We start from the raw sequence: 23175 nt of genomic DNA, 5'->3' as shown, positions 1-23175 counted from the left end.
TTACTTACCGCCGTTTGACATCCCGGGCTAGACGGACATAATCACCCACCCTATTGACAGCAACGGCGACCTCCTCCCACATTCTCCACTTCTGGCTTTGGCTCATATTCCTGGCTGCCTGGGGCAGGATGTCAACGCACTTCTGGATCAAAACCTCCATCTCCTTGCTTGTGAAATGTGGCTGCCTTTTTTTTTTGCCAGCTTTGGCGGGTTGACTGGGGCCAGCAGTCTCTTCCATGTCATCCTCCTCACCTATTTGGGTAAATATGCAGATTTAGCCACTTCACAACTTGCACAATATTATGTTTTAAAAGAATCATTGACACAAAATGCATGAAGGCCTTACCGCCGCAATTTTGACCATTGTTTCCCTGGTTTGAAGCCATGTCTCTGCTTCCAGCATGAAATCATCCAGAAATTCTATGTGATTTCGTGACGTATTTATACATGTGTCCTTAGTTTGCGGCCGCATCATTGATTGTGCGTCCCTATGATTCATCCTTAATTTGTGCGGGAAAATAAACACTATTTATGGCTTGGTGTGTGTGGAGTCGAGGTGGGGTTGTTGGAGTGTTGTCGGTTAAGTGGTTTGGATTTGGTTGTTTGCGGTTGGAGGATTTGGCAGAGTTGGTTTTTTGTTTGTTTTTGCTACATTTCTTTGGTTTTTCCGTTCGCATTTTTTTCATTTTTTCCACATCCTTTCCTGATTTGGTAAGTTTTGTGCATTCAAATTTGTGGCCAATTGGTGTATTCTTCTGTTTTGTGGTTCGTTAATTTGTTTAACACTCATTTCATCTTTTTTAGTTTTTTTTGGTTTTCGGACCCAAAGAAGTTTTTTGTGGAAATCTTATATATTCGAGTTGGGTAAGTCCATTTTTTGTCTTGCATTTGCGAATTAATTACCGCATTTTTGACTGTTGGTGTAGCGACTTGCATTTGCGATTTAATTACCGCATTTTTGACTGTTGGTGTAGCGACTTGCATTTGCGATTTAATTACCGCATTTTTGACTGTTGGTGTAGCGACTTGCATTTGCGAATTAATTACCGCATTTTTGACTGTTGGTGTAGCGACTTGCATTTGCGAATTAATTACAGCATTTTTGACTGTTGGTGTAGCGACTTGCATTTGCGAATTAATTACCGCATTTTTGACTGTTGGTGTAGCGACTTGCATTTGCGAATTAATTACCGCATTTTTGACTGTTGGTGTAGCGACTTGCATTTGCGATTTAATTACCGCATTTTTGACTGTTGGTGTAGTGACTTGCATTTGCGATTTAATTACCGCCTTTTTGACTGTTGGTGTAGTGACTTGCATTTGCGATTTAATTACCGCCTTTTTGACGGCTTATTCATCATATAATCCAGTTTTGCTTTTCCCTTTTCCATTTTTTGGGTCCATTTGAACCCTATTTGACGTACGGTGTGCAATGTCGTTTTCATCGATGGCCAAATGTGTGTTTCCGCTATTTTCTGTGTTGGCTTGCAACAATTTTTAAACAAAAAAAACACCCTCTAAATTTTGGAAGTCTCATTGTTGGCTTTTTTACAGTTTATACGTATCATGACAATACCCCGGCATGTAAGCAGCTATGGATGGTATCAGAAAGCTAAGTTGTTTTTTGTTACTTTTGGGGTGGGTCAAAAGCCTTACATTGTAAACTTTGAATTTCAGGTAGATCTGGGGCGAATTGTTCTGGCCCTGCTCCCGGAAGACGACCAACCTCAAACTCGTCCCAGGCGTAGGCATCGTAGGCATGCAAGGCCCCAGATATTTCGAACACGTGTCACCCTTTTTGGAATGCCCGATGATGAGGTTTTAAGACGCTACCGTCTACCTCCCAAAATCATCATAGACACTCTCTCATTAATAGAAAGTGATCTTGAGCGGCAAATTGACAGTCCAACAGCAATACCACCACTGACGCAATTTATGGCGGTGTTACATTTCTGTGCCTCAGGATCGTTTCAAACAACGGTGGGAATAGTGGCGGGCATCTCCCAATCCTCCTTTTCCCGGATCCTGAGGGCAGTGATGGAGGCACTTTTCAAGCACCTCCATCATTTTATTAAAATGCCTTTGGATATGGGTGCCCTTAGTGTGGCCAAGGCCAATTTTTACCAAATAGCTGGCTTCCCACACATCATAGGGGTTGTGGATGGTACTCACATACCACTTCAGCCTCCAGCACGGCTGGAGGCCATATTTAGAAACAGGAAACACTATCACTCCCTGAATGTAATGGTGGTATGTGATGCCTCCCTCCAGATCCTGTCCCTGAATGCTAAATTACCCGGAAGTGCTCATGACTCCTTCGTCATCCGGCAATCAGGGATATGGCAGAAATTAACCAACCTACAAGCTGGTGATGCGTGGCTTCTGGGTAAGTGGAGACCTTTAGTACATAACAATGTTAAGCTTGATACACAGTGTTCCTGATGTGGTCTATTTTTGTTCACAGGAGACAGTGGATACCCTTGCATGTCCTGGCTGCTCACTCCTTATTTGGCTCCCACACCAGGGCCACAAAGTGCGTATAATTCCGCACTTACAGCCACCAGGCAAGTGGTGGAGCGCTGTATCGGCCTTTTAAAAGGCCGATTCAGATGCCTCCACCGCTCTGGTGGCGAGCTCATGTATGTGCCGGATATGGTGTCGAAAATTGTGGTCCTGTGTGGGATATTTCACAACATTGCCATAAGGAGTGGTGTCCCAATGCAGCCAGAGGATGCCTTACCTGAGGATGGCCCCCCCGAGGTTGGTCGAAGGTCAGTATGTGGGGGGGGCCATACGCGATGATGTGGTGGCCAGATTTTTTAGGTAAGTTTGAACAAAACTCCAGTGTTTATACCTAATGTGTTTGTGTTTTTTGGCGAACATCTAATTTATTTTTATTTTTCTCACCATCTTCTGTTTGTTCACATAATCTTTGGCACTCCAACGCTCACTACTTCCTGCTACCCTTACCAAACCTGGATCTGGTCCTTTTGGGCATATATTCTGGAACCCATATCGCAACGCCATGTTTGTGGAATCATGTTGGCATGGTCCTTCGTCAACCAGTTCTTGATTTTGTGTTTTTATTTAATTATTTCTTGGTATGTGTTGTATTTGAATTTATCACTGTGTATTTTTTTTGGGAGTGACCAATTTGTTTTCTCTGTTATGTTGTAAATAAATGTTTGAAGAGTGAAATGGTCTTCCTTTTTTGGGACGTTAACAGCAAGTGTAACCAGGTTAACACAAGTTACATTTGACTAAGGGGTAAACCAGTACTGACGCCAGTTGAGCAAAACTGAAATATGTTTTCAGCTTCCCAATCCACACCAAAAGGAAGCCTGGCCCAACCTTGGGATTTGTAAGATTGGCCTAAGCAGCTTGCGCACCAAGTAGGAACCTGGAAAATGTAGAAATCTGTAATTGACACTACACCCAAAAAGGGAAATGACATTGTTACTGTTATGTGTTTCTGGTGTCTGTTTGACATACAAAGACAAAACACAATCTAACTTTTAAAAAAGGGAAATCCTTGCAGGAACAGTCTACTTATGTCAGGCTAAACTATCTTGGTTTTGGTTTTTAAAAATGAGCCACAACGGATATTTGTCTGAATAAATTTATTTGGAAAATAGAACCAAAAAAAAAAAACTAATGCCGAAGGAGGCCAGACAGCCGGTCGAGGGCCACCAGAAGGCCGATTACATGTTGGCGCATGTGCCCCACAACATCCGCCACCTCTTGCCGACGCCTCTGTTCCTCTGTGGGTGAGAAAAGTGTGTGGGTTAATACAACAATAGGGAATCCACAGAAAAATTTAAAAAAAAAACCAAATCACTCCTAAACCCAAAAACAAAAATAAAAAGGGTGGGCTGGCAAAAATACAAGGCCTAGGTACAAATTCCCACAGGTATGATATGTGTATGCTTAAATCACCAGGAAGAGGTAAAGGCAAACCTTCACAATCAACAAAAGTCAAGCCACAAAAACACGAAGAAAGGCACGACACATGATTACATACAAACAGTTTGTGCTTTAAAAAAAAAATTAAAAAAACATACCGGGAGACAAATCGGGAGCTCCGGCCAAACCTCCATGATCCTCCTCGGAGGATCCGTCATTCCCCAAAGAATGGGGCGGAGTTATGCTGGACTCCGGGGAGGGGGTAATTGGAAGAGGGGTGGGTGGAGGAGAGGGGGAAGTGGGACGGAGGGGAAGGAGGCCCGACATTTCCGGGAGAGGGTCTGGGAAGGATGGGGAGGAGTGGGGAATAGGGGAAAGATTTGGGGTGGAGTGTTGGCTGGGGGTTGGGGAGAGTGGGCGGGAACGCCGTCTGGACGGACGTTGACGGCGGAGTCTTGGCTGTCCCCCTAAAATATGTCAAAGAAATTGCGTTTAGTTTATGGACAAATCCGGGCAACCAAACAAAAAAAAAAAAAAAAAAAAAAAAAATAGCAGTAGAATTAAAAAATCAGAAATAGAGGGGAAACATGCAGACGCAGATATGAGTACAAATAATAAATAGAACAGACAGGAAAACATGCAGACGCAGATATGAGTACAAATAATAAATAGAACAGACAGGAAAACATGCACACGCAGATATGAGTACAAATAATAAATAGAACAGACAGGAAAACATGCAGACGCAGATATGAGTACAAATAATAAATAGAACAGACAGGAAAACATGCAGACGCAGATATGAGTACAAATAATAAATAGAACAGACAGGAAAACATGCACACGCAGATATGAGTACAAATAATAAATAGAACTGACAGGAAAACATGCACACGCAGTTTGCCCCACAAACACAAACATTAAAACCACAATACATAACACTTACTTGCCAGGATCTGCATGCGAAAGCATGCCAGCAAGCGGGGCGTTCGCCGTTGCAGGTCGGACCACCTGCGCTCCAGCTGCCCGATGTTGCGGCGTGAGCCGAAGGACCGCAGGCGGGACCGTACCTCCGCATACGCGGAGCGCTTCTGCCGGTTGGTCATGGGTTGAGGCTGGCTGGTGATCCGGCGATCCATGACCTCCGTAAGCACCAGCAGCTCACGCCTGGTGAATGCGGAGGCTCTCATGATGGCAATGGTGTTTTTCTTAAAAATCATTTTTGATAAAGTGTGTAAAAATTTTCTGATTGGCTAATGTATTTTGGAAATTAACAGGAGCAATTTTAGTGGTTAGTGTATGAGTCATGTGTTCGACAGGGCCAGAAATCTCTGGAGAGTTATGATAGGCTTGATGCAGTGACATGCGTAAGCAAATTTAAATAAAGAAATGAACCCAGGGAAATATGCGGGGATCCACAGCAATAGTACAATTGTTTAATTGTGGTTCACATGTTTTTTGAACAATAAAAGCGAATGTTTCATCCGTACGTATTCTGCGGGTAAACACAAACACGGACAAGAGTAAAGTTTCTTGCATTGTGTTGAAAAAAAACAAACAATTAAGCTAATTGATACATTGATTGGCATGATACGATTGATGGAGGTAGGCAGAATAAAGGAGCAGGTAATCGACATCTGACAAGGCCACTTCCTGTTTATACGTGTGCGTGCGTTCCTTTCAAGCCATTTCGGGGATGTACGCTCGCTATTTCGTACGCTCGTTAGTTAGAGGAGGGGTCGTCAGAGTTTAGGGAGGAATTTTAGATGCGAACGAAAATACAAGCGAGCCATTGAATTTAAATATTTTTGTACGTACGCCTAACGTACGTGCGCCCGCTTGCGAGTGGGTCTGAATGAGGGCCTTAGAGAGGAGGACTGGACAAACATGCACATCCCTTCCTATCACAGCCCCTGACTGTCATGGTACTAACGTTTAAAACATAACATTGCTGTTGAAGTTTGGAGCAATTTGTGGTCGGATCATCTAATTTTTGTTTTTATTTCCCATTGGATACATCACAACAAGACAAAAACAAGGGTACAGATAAGCATGAAGTTAGAAATTCATTATTTTTAAATGGTGAAAAAAATATTTTTATACAAAAAGAGACAATTATTACTGTTTTAATGTATGTTTATTTCTATATATAAAAAGGTCGCACAATTATATTATTTTAACAAATAGGGGGCAATGTTTTTATGTTTACAGGCAGCAGTTGTTTGTATTATTTCAGGGGATGTAGTCAAAAGGTCCAGGACAATCATAATGTCGACATTCATTATGTCAACACCGCACTATAGTTATGTCGACATTAAAATGTCAGTAGGCATGTTGACATTCTCAGAATGATGACATTTCATCATTTGTAACTTGCTGCAAATCGGGATTTTTAGCACAAGCTATTGCACTGACTTCACTCTAAAGGGCAGTGTTCTTTTCCACAGCAAGATGTACAGTATACATAATAGTGGCTATATATAATTTATGTTGTATTTAAATTGTGTGTATATAGATATTATCCTGTTTTACACAGGATATCTATATGCACACAATTTAAATACAACATAAAGGGGGCATAGATTTTTAGTGTGAAATATATAATTCTGCCCCCTTATAAGTCACTTGTGAAGCGTCGGCGTCATCTTAAACATACAGATGTGTCCTCATACATAATTGCTGCAGCCACGCCAAACAGCCCGTCAGTGCGCCAGTTCCTGTGCAACTCTGCTAGCGCAAGGCATCTTTTTAGCGTCTTTTTTGGCAAAAATGAGTCGAGGGGTATATTCAATTAGCCGCGAAAAGCCATTTTCCGCAAAAAGATTTCGCCGGTGACGTCATTTCGCCAGGCGAAAACGTATCCCCGTATTCAATTCCAAAGACTTTTCGCCGGTGCGGAAAGTCAATGCATTGGAATAGGCAAAAAAGATTCGCCTATGAATAGCAGTCGAAAAAAAGTGCAGTTTTGGAGTTTAGGAGTGCAAAGTTGCGGGAACCCCCCTGCAGCCTTGGGACAGCCCCACAAAGGTAAACTGTGTCAAACAAAGTTTAAAAAATACTTAAGAACACCCCGAAAAGTACTTTAATTTTTTGGGCGATAAAAAGTCCAAAGTTGGAGAAAAATGTATAAACTAGCGAAATAGACTCCAGAAGGGCCCCCAAGTATGACCCAGGTGTTTTTAAGATTGCAGGTGGTTGCAGAAGGTGGATTTTTGACGTTTTTTAAAACTTCACATTAGTAACTTTAAAATATGCATGCACCCATTTTCATGTACCCCAAATTTGCTGGGATTACTTATTTTCTCCCAAAAATCTGCTAAATGCTATTCTTCACCACATGTGCAAAGACGCTAATTAGAAGCTATTGAGAGCATTTAAGTACCCCAAATACCTTCAGCAGGGCTATTTGGGGGTATCCATGGTGATCCCCAATGTCAATGCATCTTTTGGGGGGGTGTCAGGCTGATTTCCCCAAATCTGACAGCAGTTTTCGCCTGTTCGAGTTTCGCCGGGTCCCGTTTTCACGTCCTTTGGAATTGAATAGGGCAGCCGAACTCACGAGAAGTCTTTTCTCCAAAAATCTGCGATGTAGGCGGAAAGTCCGTCAGGCGAAACTTAGCCTACTTTTTGCGACTAATTGAATATGCCCCATAGTCGCAATGCAATGCGACTAGGATGCACCAGCAGACTGCACTGATTAATTTGACATGCAAAACTTATATTTGTGTGCGACTGAGTCTGAATCTATATAGGAGGTGCTACGATCAGGGGACGTATCTATAAAGGGCGCAGGGTGTACGGTGCACACGGGCCCCCCTGGACACATGGAGGCCCACACCACACACTCTGCACCCATTAGAGTCTTTATAGTAACTTGTCCTATGTCTCCAGAGTGCTGTTCTGCAGTGCCGGCCCGGCGCTGCATCAAAAATCACTGGTGACTCGCGCATGCGCATTACTGATGTCCCTGGGAAAACGGCATAGGCACCAATTTCCCGCACATACGCAGTAGATTCTGGCACTTAGCCAGAATCGACTGCACCCACGGCCGCCATGGCACAGCCGATGAGAGAAGGGGGCTCGCACGGAGATTGCACACGGGCTGCCTCCTCTTTTAAAATGCCCCTGGCTACGATGCAGCGACCGTAGTTTTTTACCATGCCATTGTGCTTCATATACAGACTCAGTCACATACAGATACACAAGTGTTCCATATCAAATAAATCAGAGCAGTTTCCTGGTGAGTCCTAGTCCCATTGCATTCGACTAAGATGCATTTTTTGGCAAATAAGACGCAAAAAAAAATTCTGGCTGCTAGCAGAGTTTCTCGGGAGCTGGTGGCTCACTCACACCAGACATCTTGTGCCGTGTGGCGTATTAAGACTAGGGGGTAAATTTACTAAGAATCGTGTCTGGGAGAGTCTGCTATTTTTTTCAACTCGATTAGTTTCACCTAAACTCGGGTGATTTGAAGCTCCTGAGACTCGCAAATTTACAAAGAAGTGAGTTTAGCTGAGAGTGAGATGGCCGATGGTGAAGCAGAACGAGATTTCTTGCCACACAAACTGATACCTCCCGAATGCCAGCTGACGGGACTGCACGGAGTTTGCACGTCCCGTCAGCCAATGCAGACCCATGATTGACGGGAACTGCCACTTGAGGGTGGTGATGGGGGGGGGGGGGGTCGGCCGAACGCAGGCGTGCCAGTGCATTTCATTGCCATTGCAGGGGCATGCATACATTAGCCACTGCGATACCAGATGCCACCTAAGGCGTCATAACATGCGCTGAAGAAAGCAATTCCTGAATAAGGTCTGGGCTACATTAACTATCCGATGTTACCAATCGTGTCTCTATGTTGGCCAAGTACACAGATGTGAGTAAGGGGACGTGGGTGCCCTTATGTCAGGCTGCGAACGCAATAGGAATGCAAACATTTACATGTCACCGCTGATATTAGCAAATGCGTTGCGTGCGTATAAGCAGAGTAATGATCCAGAGTGAATCAGGCCCACTGTTCTGTAGTTGCTAGAAGTCTATACTTACTGTATTCCTGTGTTATACATATAACAGCTAACACACTATTTCAACTCTGGCTTCCCAATTAGAATAAATACCAGGAAGCATGTACACTGCCCCAAGTACAGGACTGATCTTTGTCCCCATGGAGGGACTTATAGGATATCAGAGAGGGATTTAATCCTGAGTTTCCGTTTGGGTGACCATGTGCGAATACAAAGCCAGTTTAGACCAGCTAATGCTGTTATTTCTAACCTCACTAAGAACTCTCTCATTGTATGGAACAGACAAATTAGGAGTCATTTAAGATTTAAACACTCTCACACATTGGGGCTGATTCAGTCACACGCTGCTGCGACCGCATTAGCGTCTTTTCCCGTAGCAGCATCTGCGACTTTATGCTAATGCTAGTATCAGCCACATGTCTGACTGTGCAAGGAGTATGACAACCACTTTGAGCTTCTTTAGATGCTGTAAATCCGATTGGTGCGTCTTTAAACGCAAGCACCGGTCGCACCATCAAAACTTGTACCAGCCCCATTCTAGGTGCAGATTCTCCATCAGAGTAAGCCTCCAATGTGAGTGTTCAGTGACACGTCTGTGACACTCTCATGTGAGAGTAACACCTAAAGAATTAGATTAAATAAATACTTACAAAATATCACACTATAGCAGGTTTGCATCTTCTGATGATATGCTTCAGTCTGAAATGTATATAGACTAATCCAGCCAAAAGAGAATATAAGATCTCCAGGACAAAGATACAGTATACAGTAAATGTCTGATTAGTTCTATTTTGACTACAATTCTTAATGCATGCACTTTTGTTACAAGGGTAGTACAGTAGATTATCACATTTTTAGGTTTCTTTTTTCAACAAAATCCAGTACAGGGGAGTTTTCCTTTTGGTAAGGCTCATTAGAAATTTGATGCAAGTTATTTTGATGTGCATGATTTAAAAACGCATATTGTAATTTGTTGTAGCTAAAGCTTCTCATAGACAGCAATATATTTAACATTAACAGGGTGCTATTTGATACTCTATATAGATACTGTATGTTTTATTGCTATTGATATACAATGATTCACGATGCATATCGAGATGTATTATTATATGCACAAAAAAAATTAAAATTCTTCTTGATATTCATTGTAGTTTGTTTATTGTATTTTCAATAAAAATATTCTTGAAAAAAAACCCTCATATATATAATTAGACTCCTGCTTGCTTCAAAGAGTTGCCTTACCCTTGACCCAATCTGCGGTGTGATATTAATGTTTGACACTTAGGCTATGCACTTATGCTACAGTATGCTGTTGTGTATTGTGCTAATGCTCCGATATCCTATTACTGTGCAATGTTTCCTATGTCTACCCTTACAGTACTGCATACTGTGGGCCTGACTCTGATGTGTACGCAAGGCCCACAAGCCGCAGCATGATTAACAGCATCGGCGCTGGGCTGCGTATCTGGAAACAGGGGCACGCTGCCCCCGTATCCTGGGAGTGCCAAGGCCAGGGTCTGCATCACTCCAAAAATATACTGGTAGGTTAATTGGGTCCCAAAAAAAAACCCTAGTGTGTATGTGTGTGAGTATGTGGTAGAGGTCATAGATTGTAAGCTCCACTTGAGCAGGGACTTATGTGAATGGACAAATATTCTCTGTAAAGCGCTGTGGAATATGTGTGCGCTATATAAATAACTGGTAATAATAATAGGACGCAGATTTATTGGCCTCACAAACGGTAAGGAGCCAACCAGGCTGAGCAAGCTTTGGCTTACACAGCCTGGCCAAAAGCAGCAGCCATCGCGACCGATGGTGATCCGAAGCAACATCTACGGACGCTGCACTCAGATCGCAGATGCATGCATGAGGTTCTATTTCCTACAGACACACCTCCTGCTGCATTTGAATTTTAAATGGACGGAATTGAACAGCCGCTTCCCACCAGCTGGGCAATACAGTCTACATCTGAATCAGGCTCTGTATGCTTTATAAATTAAAATGAATAATAATAATATCTGGTGATCACACATGATGTATTAACACAATGATAATTAAGAAGGCAACATGGTGTTTTTGTTTACAAAAAAGTTGATTCAGTAATATTATATTTTCATGTATACACTTATTCTAATTGTAAAATAACCAGAGGAGACCTGTTGTATGGTTGTAGCTTATCTAGACTTTAGTAAGGCTTTCGACAAGGTCCCACATTGCAGACTGATAAATAAACTTGAAAACTTGGGACTGGATTCTAAGATGGTTAAATGGATACAAACTTGGTTGCAGAATAGGAAACAGACAGTTGTAGTAAATGGAGTGCAGTCTCAGGAGGGAATTGTGACAAGTGGTGTACCCCAAGGTTCTGTACTTGGCCCAGTGCTTTTTAATATATTTGTGTTTGACATTGCAAATGGTATTAAAGGGAAATGAAAGTAAATTTTTTGGGTTGCCCAGATTTTTTTTTCTACTTTTTTTGGCACAGTTTATTTTTAAATGACATTCCCAGGGACGCAGGCTATTTTTTTTCAGCCTGCACCCCTAAACCTCAATTCTGCACTTTTTTTCGCCGCCTATTTCAGTGGTGAAAAGTTATCCCTGTTTTTTTTCAAAGACTTTTCGAACCTGCGAAAAGTCTTTGAAATTTAATACGGGGATAATTGAAATAGGTGAAAATGATAAATTATCCAACATTTCGCTCCAAATTGAATATGGCCCATAGACTGGAACAGAGAAGGGAATGAGGGGACATGATAGAAGCTTTCAAATATATCATGGGTTTTAACAAGGTGCAGAAGGGAGACATTCTTCAAAAAAGAGAAGTACTAAAACACGAGGACATGCACTGACGGAGGTAGATTCAAAGGAAATTCGAGGAAAAATTACTTAACAGAAAGTGTAGTAGATAAGTGGAATAGCCTCCCATCAGAGGTGGTAGAGGCTAAGACAGTAGAACAATAGGCATAGGCATAAGAATATCCTTACACATAGGGTTGAGGTTACCAAAAGGTAAAAAAGAGCAGACTAGATGGGCCTAGTGGTTCTTATCTGCCGTCAAATTCTATGTTTCTATGGTTCAATTACTAAGTAATAATATAATAACATTAGTACATGGATTAGTATGGTATAAAACAACATTATGGCACCATGTATTTATAAAACTATTTCAGGTTTTTAAAGTGGAAATGCCATTATCTGTTCCTTTTATCCCTCTTTATGCCATTATATGTTCCTTTTATCCCTCTTTATGCCATTATGAGGGGTATTCAATATGAAACGTTAACTTCGCCGCACATCGGAGCTTTTGCCGGCGAAAAAGTATCGCGCACGCCCCCGCTTATCCCCGTATTCAATATGAAATCGTCGAAAACGGCACCCGGCGATACTTGGATCGGCGAAAACAAAGGGGAATTTTTTGGAAATAATTGTAGGACCCCCCTAAAGATGTCCAGACCTCGGGGATCACTATGGGTACCCCCGTTTTTGCCTGCAGAAGAAAGTCGGGGTTTTTAAATAGCCACGGCAGGTGTTTTTTTCCCGACTTTGAAGAAGTGATGCAGAAGAGCATTTAGCTTTTTTTTTCATTTTTAAAAGTGGTCCCATCAAATTTGGGGTACTTGAAAATGGGGGTAAGCATATTTTTGTGTCCATAAAGTTATTTTTTAACAATTCTGCAAAAATGCACCTGCCGCTACATTGCACAATGAAAAAAACACCTGCCACATACTTGGGGACCCCACCAGAATTAATTTCGCTAGTTTGGCATTTTTTTCCCCTTATTTTTTATTTTCACAACAAAATTTTTATTTTTTTTAGGGTGTCCCGATTTTTTTTTTTACATTTTTTTTTCCTTTTTAAGGGGACATTCCCCAAAGTATAGGCTATTTTTTATAAGCCTGCACCCCAAACCCCAATTCTGCACTTTTTTTCACTTGCTGTAGTGATTTGAAAAATTATCCCTTTTTTTTTTTTAAATGACCCTTGATTAATCGAACAAAATCGTGAAATTTCCAGAAATATGCCTGGGACCCCCCTAAAGTTGTCCAGACATGGGGGATCACTATGGGTACCCCTATTTTTGCCTGCAAAAGAAAGTCTGGTTTTCACATAGATTTGGCAGGTGTTTTTTCCTGCCGCGCTATTAGAAACCCCGACTTCCTTCAGTAGTTAAAAATGGGGGTACCCATAGTGATCCCCCATGTCTACACATCTTTAGGGGGGTCCCTAGAATATTTCCCAAAAATTACCGCAGGGTAAACTTTAATAACCTTGCGGCTCCCACCATTGACTACAATGGAGGGAGCCGTTCATTGGCTGAGAGAGATGGGAGATGGCCTCTCTCAGCCAATGAACGCTTAGCAGCGGGGTTTCCATGGTGATACCCCGCCGCTAAGCTCTCATTCGGGAAGTACAGTTCTATAGAACGGTACTAAGTTCGTGGATCGCGTTTTCGTTTTTTTTTTTTGCCAAGTCCGAGGATGCCTACTTTGGAACGAAGAGGACAGAACCTCGCATAGGAGATGGTGAGTATGTTTTTTTTCACAGGTCCCCTATGGATACTTTACCGGACAAGTGGACCGATGCTACAGGGTTACATAGGTGAGTATGTGTACATGTGTGTGTGTGTGTATGTATGTTTAATAAACTTATACTGCCACGGTGTGTGTGTCCTGTGTTTTTTTTAAACATTTTTTTACAGGTGAACTACAGGTACTAGTGGGCCCTTAATGCCCTGCATGCTGGTACTTGTGGTTCTCCAAGTACCAGCATGCGGGGCAGGCTTGCTGGGACTTGCAGTTCTACTTGTAAAGACAATGTTTGATATTCTTTATTTACACCACACCACACAATCAACCCGCCACCCACCGCCACCAGGGGTGGCGGGGATAGCCCCGGGCTATCAGCCTGGGCCTGGGGTGCCCTGGAGAGGGTGACCCCTTTATTGGGGGGGTCCCCAGCTCTCCATGGATCCCCGGCCTGGGCTGACTAGCGGTCAGGGCTGATGCTGCGGCTGGGGGGCTCGGTGAAAGGGCTCCCCTGGCTGTGGCATCAGCCCCCCGCTAGAAAAAGTCCAGTTCTGGTTCTGGAACATACAGGGGAACCCTACTAATTTTTTGTCCCCTGTATTTCCAGAACCAGGACCGGATCAGAGCCCAGAGCTGGTTGCGCAGAATATGGGGGACCCCTACGTCGTTTGTCCCCTGTATTTTGGCAACCAGCTCTGGTTCTGACTAGCCCGGTGCTGGTTGTGCTTAAGTACAGGGGACCCCTACGTTGTTTGTCCCCTGTATTTAAGCACACCCAGCACTGGGTCACTAATGCCCGGGGCTGGTTGCTCTTTTTTGGGGGGCACGCCATTTTTTTATTTTTTTACACAGGTTTTTTTTTTTACCACAGCAGCACAGACGGGTCTCACGGACCCGTCAGTGCTCTGTGTCAATGACACAGATGCAAGTAGCACGGATCTCCTGGTCCGTGCGTGCATCTGTGTCATTGAAATACACAGCAGCACAGACGGGTCTCACTGATCCATCTGTGCTCTGTGTCACTGTCAATCACACAGATGCATGTAGCACGGATCTCACGAGTCCGCGCTACATGCAAATGAGCACCATAATGCTGATTGGCTGAGAGCCATGACAGATGGCTCTGTCAGCCAATCAGCACTTTGTCCATTAAAGGCAAAGGCATTTTTTTTAAAATGGCCACTCGAGGCAAAACCTCGAGATCTGACAGCAGATCTCGAGGTTTTGCCTCGGGAGAGAGATCCGGGGCAGACAGGGAGATCCGAGCTTGGGCTCGGATCGCCCCGGATCCCCGAAGTTCGGGTGGGTTCGGTTCTCAGGGAACCGAACCCGCTCATCCCTATTTTTAACTATTTATTTTACAGTGAAATTACAGGTGCCGCATGTCTGCTGGCACTTGTAGTTCCACAAGTGCAAATTGGCAGGCATGCTGGCACTTGTAGTTCCACTGTAAAGTACAATAGTGTTACATTATTTGGCCCCCCTATTACCTCCATACCCACCAAGCAAGGGGTATGGGGAAGAGCCCCAGGCTTCAGCGTAAGCCTGTGGTGCTCGAGAGAGGAGGGACCCTTTTTAGGGGGGTCCCCGACTCCCCCGGCTTGCGCTGACCGACTTGGGGTGTAATGCTTTGGACCTGGAGCCCCGGTGATTGGGTCTCCGGGCTGTGGCATTACACCCTGGTCGGTTGGGTCTGGTGCTGGTCTTAAATATAGGGGGTACCCCACGTCTTTTTTGCCCCCTATATTTAAAACCAGCACTAGTCCCTGCAGCCTGGTGTTGGTTTCTAAAATACGGTGGAACCCTACACATTTTGTTCCCCGTATTTTTAGAAACCACCACTGGCTGGCAAGCCTGGGGCTGGTTTGGCTTTTGGGGGGTGACCTTATGTCATTTTTTTGGTAAATTTTTTCAACTTTTTTTTACAGGTTCAACAAAAACGGGAATTTTCAGGAAATATTCTAGGGACCCCCTAAAGATGTGTAGACATGGGGGATCACTATGGGCACCCCCATTTTTAACTACTGAAGGAAGTCGGGGTTTCTAATAGCCGCAGCAAGTGCATAAATGCGACTTTGAAGAAAGTGATGCAGAAGAGCATTTAGAATTTTTTTTGGGGAAAAATAACTATGCCCAGCAAATTTGGGGTACTTGAAAATGGGGTCAGCATATTTTAAAGTTGCTAGAGTGACTTGAAAAAATCATGAAAAACCCACCTGCCGCAAGCAGCTGCAATAAAAAAAACACCTGGGGCATACTTGGAGACCCCCCAGAGTCAAGTTTGCTATTTTTTAACTTTGTCCCCCAACATTTTTTTTTTGACCCCCAAATTCAAAGTGCTTTTTTTTGGGGTGTCCCGGTTTTTTCTTTCTTTTTGATACAGATCGTTTCAAGGGGTCATTCTGAAGGGTGCAGGTTATATTTTTTAAGCCTACACCCCTAAACCCCAATTCTGCACTTTTTTTCGCCACCTATTCAGTGGTGAAAAGTTATCCCCGTTTTTTTCAAAGACTTTTCGAATCTGCGAAAAGTCTTTGAAACTGAATACGGTGTAAAACCAAAACCAGCGAATATGACGTCATCGGTGCGAAAACATCGCAAAAAATGACTTTTCACTCCAAATTGAATACCCCTGTATCTGTTCCTTTTATCCCTCTTTCTCTTGACCAACAAAAAGGTGATTTGAAAATGATTGTTTAGTTTTGAAAGGGATACACAATGTGACTGCCATTTGTGAATATCGTTTTTTTTTATTCATTTTTAAAATAAACTTGTTATAAACTAGTACATTTGAGCGTTTAAGTTTATTAGCAAGAACTTAAGGTGCAGGTTCATGTTTTGTTATTCTAATTCTCATTGTTCCTGCCAAACCAATACAAATCCCCCGTAATCTCCTCATCTGCTGCACACCAATCCTCCACTGTGCCCCGCTAATTCCTCATCTCCTGCCATAGCAGGGCTGAGAGAGGTAACAACATACAGATGTGTCCTCATACACCTAGCCTTATTACATCATGTGGACCGAGACACCTGGCGTGAGGGAGCCACAAGGTCCCGTGCGGCTCCACTTGCGCCGAGCGTCTTTTTCCTTGAAAATTGTGTCTCAGTCGAGATATGACAAAGTGCCAGGAGACTTTGATTAATTCACACTTGTATATCTGTGTGTGTCTGAGTTTGTAAATGAAGCACAACCGAACTTTGCATGGAAAAAAAATCACGGCCGCTGCATCATAGCACCTCGTATAGAGATTAGGGGGTAAATTTACTAACCATTGGTTTTGCGATAGTCGGCATGTTTGTGTCTAAAAAATGTGTAATTACAATCCGTCGGTTTTCAGTGTCATTTGAAAACCAACAGCGATGTTTGTTGTCTCTGTTTTGTTGTTGGTTTTGACATTTTCAATTAAAACAGATGACAAAACTGTCCACAAACAGACCAACTAGAGGTTGACTAATAGTTTTTGTATAGCATAAAACATACCACATGCAATTTTTACATCTCAAACCCCTACAAACCCACTCCCACCAGAACAAGCATCTCCTCATAGTTTGGTGGTTGTAGGTGAGAGGTGATTTATTAAAGACGTTTGGTGAATATTACTGGGATTTCTGAAAGTAGCCTTTTCTTTTTCTGTGTAGTATTGTCTGAGTTTAGAGTTTGTCTTATGTTTTGTCTGGTGTCATTTTTATTTTTCATCTTCTCACTGTGTGTGCCTATGGTGTGTTTGTGAGGAGTGTAGTGTAGGTTTTACTTTTCAATGTTTGTTCGTCTTGTCTTTCCTCTTAGTGTTATATTTATTTGTTATTCATTTAGCTGGAGGGGGAGGAGAGAAGGAGTGGAGAGGCCCTGTAGACCCATCCCCAGCCTCACTTCCTAAAAGAAAACGATAATGTCCAATTATTGCTGACATTAAGTTTACATTTCAGCTTACATATGGATCTACATCCATCTAGCCTGCTTGCGCGTTAAACAGTCCTTCTAGTCGCACCATGCCGTGACGTGACTCGGTAGCATTGAGTGTCTTTTTGTGTGTCTTTTTACCTTCAAACGGGTCTTATTCGCACAACGATGTGACTAGATAGCACAAGCAGCTTCTGCATATTAAAATGATATGCAGCATGCCTATGTTCTGTGAGCGAGTGCTGGTGTCCAGAAGTGCCAGATGGCCAATCCAGCCCTGGTTGTAGATATCCATCAAGCACCTATCCTATATAAGGTAACATTACTGTAATTTTAGTTTTGCAATAACAAAACACAAAGGAAGGGTATACTTACATGTGAAAAAGTTTTTAATAAGTGCTTTGTTCAAAAGAATGTGTTTTATAACTCAAGCACACCTGGTACTTATTAGTCTATTATTTGGGCATGTCAGTTTTCAGGCATTTTCGGATGCAACCATTAGTAAATCTAGGTGCTTCTATAATCTTCTATATAAAAGCATTGATTGTGCGCCCGATGTTCAAAGTATTCTGTCAGGTTGTTAGAATCTCATCGTGTTTGACTTTAATAAATTAGCGGTTTTGGTCGGCTTACCATTTTTTATTTAGAACTGACGCTTAGTAAATATATCCCACAGACTCAGGTGCACACAGATATACTGTACAAGTGTTGCATATCAAATTAATCAGTGCAGCCTCCTGGTGAGTCTTAGGCACATCACAGTGTGACTAAAATGCATTTCTGGGCGACAAAGACACAAAAAAGTGTATAAAGACACATCTGTACATGACACAGCATACAAGTCTGGGCACAGAAAGTCCTTCCTGAGTGGCTTAAATGGAAGATTAGTTGTGTAAATACTGTGTTTACACCTGGTGCTTCTTGTGGCAAGACTGTTATGCTGGGTACACAATGGGCGATATATAGGGCGATCAATTGTACAGACGATATGTCTGTGAACCGCGTCGTTGACAGACATATCGCATTGGCGGTGCTGCAGACTGCCCGTACACACACAGCGGCAGCCTCCCTGCCAGCGGGACCCGCGGCTGCCGGATAGATGATGGCCGTACAGTGTGTATGAATGACCATCATCTAAAGATATATCTGCAAATTATTATTATTATTATTATTATTATTTATTTATATGGTGCCACAAGTGTTCCGCACCGCCTTACAAAGTACAAAAACAAATTGTATACAAGTGACATACAGAACAATACAATACAGGACATGGATAATATATATTGTTACATTAGCGACCATATCACCTAGATAAGCAACAGAGCATAAGCAACCAAGTGTTAGGTGCCCTAGTGGTGAGTAAGAAGTAAATTACACTATAGTAAGGAGAAGCACAAGAGGGTAGATGGCCCTGCTCGTGAGAGCTTACAATCTAAAGATCACTCAAATCACTCAATCTGCAGACATATATCTTTCAGGTGTGTACCCACCTTTGGTTCTCCATTTTCTTGCACTACACTGTCAATACAAGAATGCACTGACCAGTGATTGCATGGTTTCTTTTTCTGTATAGCCTGCTAGCTTTGGTTTGTTGCCCAACAAAGGAGCCTTAGAGATGAAGGATTGGTGACCCAATGTGTCAAAGCATTATCCAAACCAGGCAAATGTAAGATATGACTCTATAGCTGATAGGGAACTATAGTTCCTGTGCTGTCCCTCCAGTAACTGACCTCTTGCCCAGGTTGTGACTACTAGTCTTGCAATAAGGTAGAGAGCCACAGCTTGCCAACATTTGTCTTAAACGGTCGTGGTATCACCAAACTTTTTCCTAAATAGCTGCATTGCACTGTATACACGGTATACACTCAGATTACACTGCTCTGTATATAATGGAAATTATATATATTTATGCTCAAAATGATGGGGATACTGTTCGATGTCAATTATGTTATTGTAAAGCAACATAAATTGCAACGTTTACCCTTTACTTCCCTAATGTTTTTATTTCTGTTTAGCTCTGCTGGAGGGAGACTTACTGTACTTGCCCCACTGTGTGAGCCACAAACAAGCAGGATCGCTAGTCTACAGTAAGTGGGGTTAAAAAGACTGCACTTATGTCAAATAGAGGTTGGGTTAGAAAATGACTAACTAGGGTAAGATCAGAAGACTTTGTCTTTTTAAGAGGGTGTCTGACTAATAAAAGCAGACATCTCTCTTTATTTATGAATGGCTTAACATTTCATTTGGTCTCAGCTGGTCAAATTTATTTATTTATTTATTTATTTATTAACAGTTTCTTATATAGCGCAGCATATTCCGTTGCGCTTTACAATTGGATGAGTGTTAAAAAAAAAATCTAAAATTAAATTAACATTACTCAACTCACTAAACCCAGTCACTTCAAAACATCTATACCACCACTTATAGTTTTCCATTTTGTCCACTGAATGTATGCATATCATGGTATTATAAATTACATTATAAAAATAAGAAATTCAGTGGACATCTTCATTTATAATATTTTTGTTTTAGCATTACATTTATAATATTTTTGTTTTAGCATTACATTTGTTTTAAGTGAATCCCAATTAACTATACATTTCCAGACAGCTTAATATTTACATAATCCATAGCAATAAATTAGATATTTACTTATTTCAATTTTCTAAAGAGTACCAAAAAAATGACAATCTGAACTGGTTTCATACTGTATATGCCATCCTATAAAAATTTACTGTTTGTGGGTGAAAATATAAAGTGCCAAAGTGAAAAGTATGTCCACACTAGTTAACAATAACAATAGGTAGCACTAATAAAGCTATTCTCAGTAGAGTAGACACAGTGGCACTATTTCAAAAAAGAGGCCAGTGTTTGGCTGGGAATGTTGTCCTTTGGAATATCTGCACTCCTCTATAAAGGTAAGAAAATATCTTTTTTTCATATGAACTTAATTAGTGCTGAATGTCCTCATGCTGTTTTTATTTCTAATTGTATACAATACTGGTTAATGAATAATACTTTATTTTTCTGCCAAACTAAAACTTGTGAATTTCGGCACTTACCTTAGGATATTGCTCTCTCTCAAGTTCTTGACTGGAGCTAGACCCAGCTGTCTGCTTAAACCGCTGAACCTTTATTTTCATCTGTCGTGCACGTTCTTCCACTAACAAATTTGCTGAAAAATAGGTGCAACTTATTTAAAACAGAAATACTGTCAGATCATTTAACATGTTATCTACCTTTTACTAAAGGAAAGAAACACTGATTGTTGTATTTTTTTTATAACTACGAATCAAGTGTTTCTATGTAGAGTTTACCAATAATACCACATTATTTAACTTAAATAGATTTTGACAACTGATTTCTGTTTCTGTAGGCAATTATACATGTGTACTAAGCCACATAACAATTCTAAAAATTATAGTCATTTACATAGATTGTCTTCAGCTACATTTTCCACTTATTTATATAGCGCACACATATTCTGCAGCGCTGTACAGAGTATATTTGGCCATTCACATCTATTACAAATATATTTGATAACTTCAGTTCTCAGACAACCAACTTCTACGATAGAGAGGGATTCTATTATTGATAAAAGTATTGCTTATACCTACAATAACATATTAGCTCTTATGCTAGGTCACTAATCATTTAATCATTAACTTCACAAATTAGACAGAAAATTCTAATATTTGCTTAAAACAGCTGGGATCCATTGAGGCAATAATAAAATATTGAAAAATGATGGTGCTGCACAAACCACAGAAAACATTTTTATTTCATTTAAAAAAATAAATTAGAAGCTGGAAATGTGATGTACTAATTGTTCATATACATATACTATAAACGTTACACAACATAATACGGAATTCCTATCAATGCAGTTTCATGGTTACGGTGATGTTGAAACGTGCATTTGGATTGTTACATTGACAATGATTTATACAACGAATATTTTTTTTTCAATTTAAGAGCAAAATTCCATTACGTTTTGGCTTTCCCCTTATATCTAGTTTTATAGTATTAATATCTAGCTTTATAGCATTAATAAAAAATCAAGTTACTTCAATGTCATGAGTGTCCTTATTCTAAAGATATCATACCTGATTCAACAGAGAAACTTCCAATCGAATTAGGATGATTGGTGCTGGTTACTCACTGTTGAAATACTTTAACCATTAGGTAGAATCCTCAGAACGCTTCAGAATGGATAATGGAACACAGTTACTGTAAAGTCTGCTTCCAAATTTGAAAGCACCAGAGTTCAGCACACTAAGTAAATAGAATAATATTGCCCTCATCCAGCACACATGTTTTATATATGTTTTTTTCAGATATTGCCAATAAACAATTATATCTTACAATAATTAATTAGGAGCAATTATGAGTATTTAGTAGATGAAGTATTGTAGACCATAAAACAGTTTGTAGTATTTGAAAATAAATTCTCTGCTTCTAAATTTGTCTGGAAAGAAGACAAAAGGTGCCACTCTAAGTTTTTTACCTAGATATTTTTATATTTACAATAATAGATACATATTAAGGATATTACATGTTCCTTTATAATTGTTTTGTAATCTACAAATACATTACTTCTTGTGACTACTCACATCTTCCATAGAGAGTGTGACCACTAGGGGTTAATGACAGTAGTATGTGACTCTTGCCCCATATTGCCCATCTGTATAAATCTGTGTACGTTTTGTATATTTTTTAAGCCAAGGCCCTAGATGAAAAACAAAGGCCACTCTCTGATCACGTAGTGACAAATGCAGAGACAAGTTGTTATTGAATTTAAACATGCTGAATGCGTAGGAAGGTAGTTTTATCATAACACAGGATGGCAGCCTTGGCATTTTAGCTTACGTAGATAAATAAGTGAGTTAATAACATGAATATTCTTTAATAACAATAATTAAGGAAATGCTGCACCCCTGCAGGTATATAGAGTATAGCACCAATTGAATCATAACTGGGCATTGTCAAGTGTATAAAACAGCCATATTAAATACACTTCAGTCCTTGTGCCTGGAGCCAACACGGATGACGTCCAGTATCCACAAAGTTTTTTTTGGATGTCTAAAGCTGGGTACACACTGACAGAGATCAATTGATCGGCCAATATATCTGGTGCCTGGCGGCCAGTGTGTACAAGCGAAATGTCTATTAACAACGTCGTTCACAGACATATTGCATCGGCTGTGCTGCGGCTGTCTGGAAGATGATGGTCGTTCAGTGTATATGAGCGAACATCATCTACAGGTATATCTGCAGATCAGTCGACCTGCAGATATATCTTTGCAGCGTGTACCCTACCTAACTTGCTTAGGAAAAAGGGACTCCCCAGGAATCATTGAAGCTGATGTCTATGAACTGCAATAAAGTTAACCTTAGCTAAGTATATATTTATCTTATCAATAAACCTTATCTGCTTATAGTCTCAAAACCTTGTGCTGCGTTTACTCAATCAAATGCCATTTTCACTGATAATTATGTGTGAAATGTTCCCACTGGTAAAGATAGCTATACAGATAGTCATTGAAACAGTGCCTATGTAATATTACTAGTAGACAAGTGTGCCAATGCTAACTTATGTTCAGTGATTATAACCCTCACAACTTAATTGCTGTAAGCCAGGGACAGTCATCTGCCATCAAGATCTTTCTATGGCACTATAGTCTACAAGTACACCTTTAAATACACTGTACAAATCCACTAAAACATTTGGACAGCACTGCTATTTACATGATAGTACATGTTATGGCTACAAACTACAAAATGAACATTAAAAAATAATAACTGCAGGCAGAACACA

At 41.1% G+C, this 23175-nt stretch overlaps 1 protein-coding gene across 15 annotated transcripts in view; it reads right to left on the bottom strand.

Moving 5' to 3' along the window:
• Positions 1 to 23175, bottom strand: part of RIMS1 (regulating synaptic membrane exocytosis 1) — a 417175-nt gene that overhangs the window by 109648 nt on the left and 284352 nt on the right. For 9 of the 15 annotated variants that reach the window (XM_088471345.1, XM_088471265.1, XM_088471230.1 and 6 more), the window contains one exon: positions 20420 to 20532. The exons of the other annotated variants lie outside the window; for them this stretch is intronic. In XM_088471345.1, coding sequence (XP_088327471.1) covers positions 20420 to 20532 — 113 coding nt within the window. The remainder of the gene's footprint in view (positions 1 to 20419; positions 20533 to 23175) is intronic. 15 annotated transcript variants of the gene reach the window in all.

The sequence above is a fragment of the Taudactylus pleione genome, unplaced genomic scaffold, assembly GCF_031769625.1.
Source record: "Taudactylus pleione unplaced genomic scaffold, aTauple2 ptg000015l, whole genome shotgun sequence".
NCBI classification, from domain to species: Eukaryota; Metazoa; Chordata; class Amphibia; order Anura; family Myobatrachidae; genus Taudactylus; species Taudactylus pleione.
The sequence above is the reverse complement of the archived record's forward strand: the minus strand, read 5'-3'. Positions and strand labels throughout refer to the sequence as shown.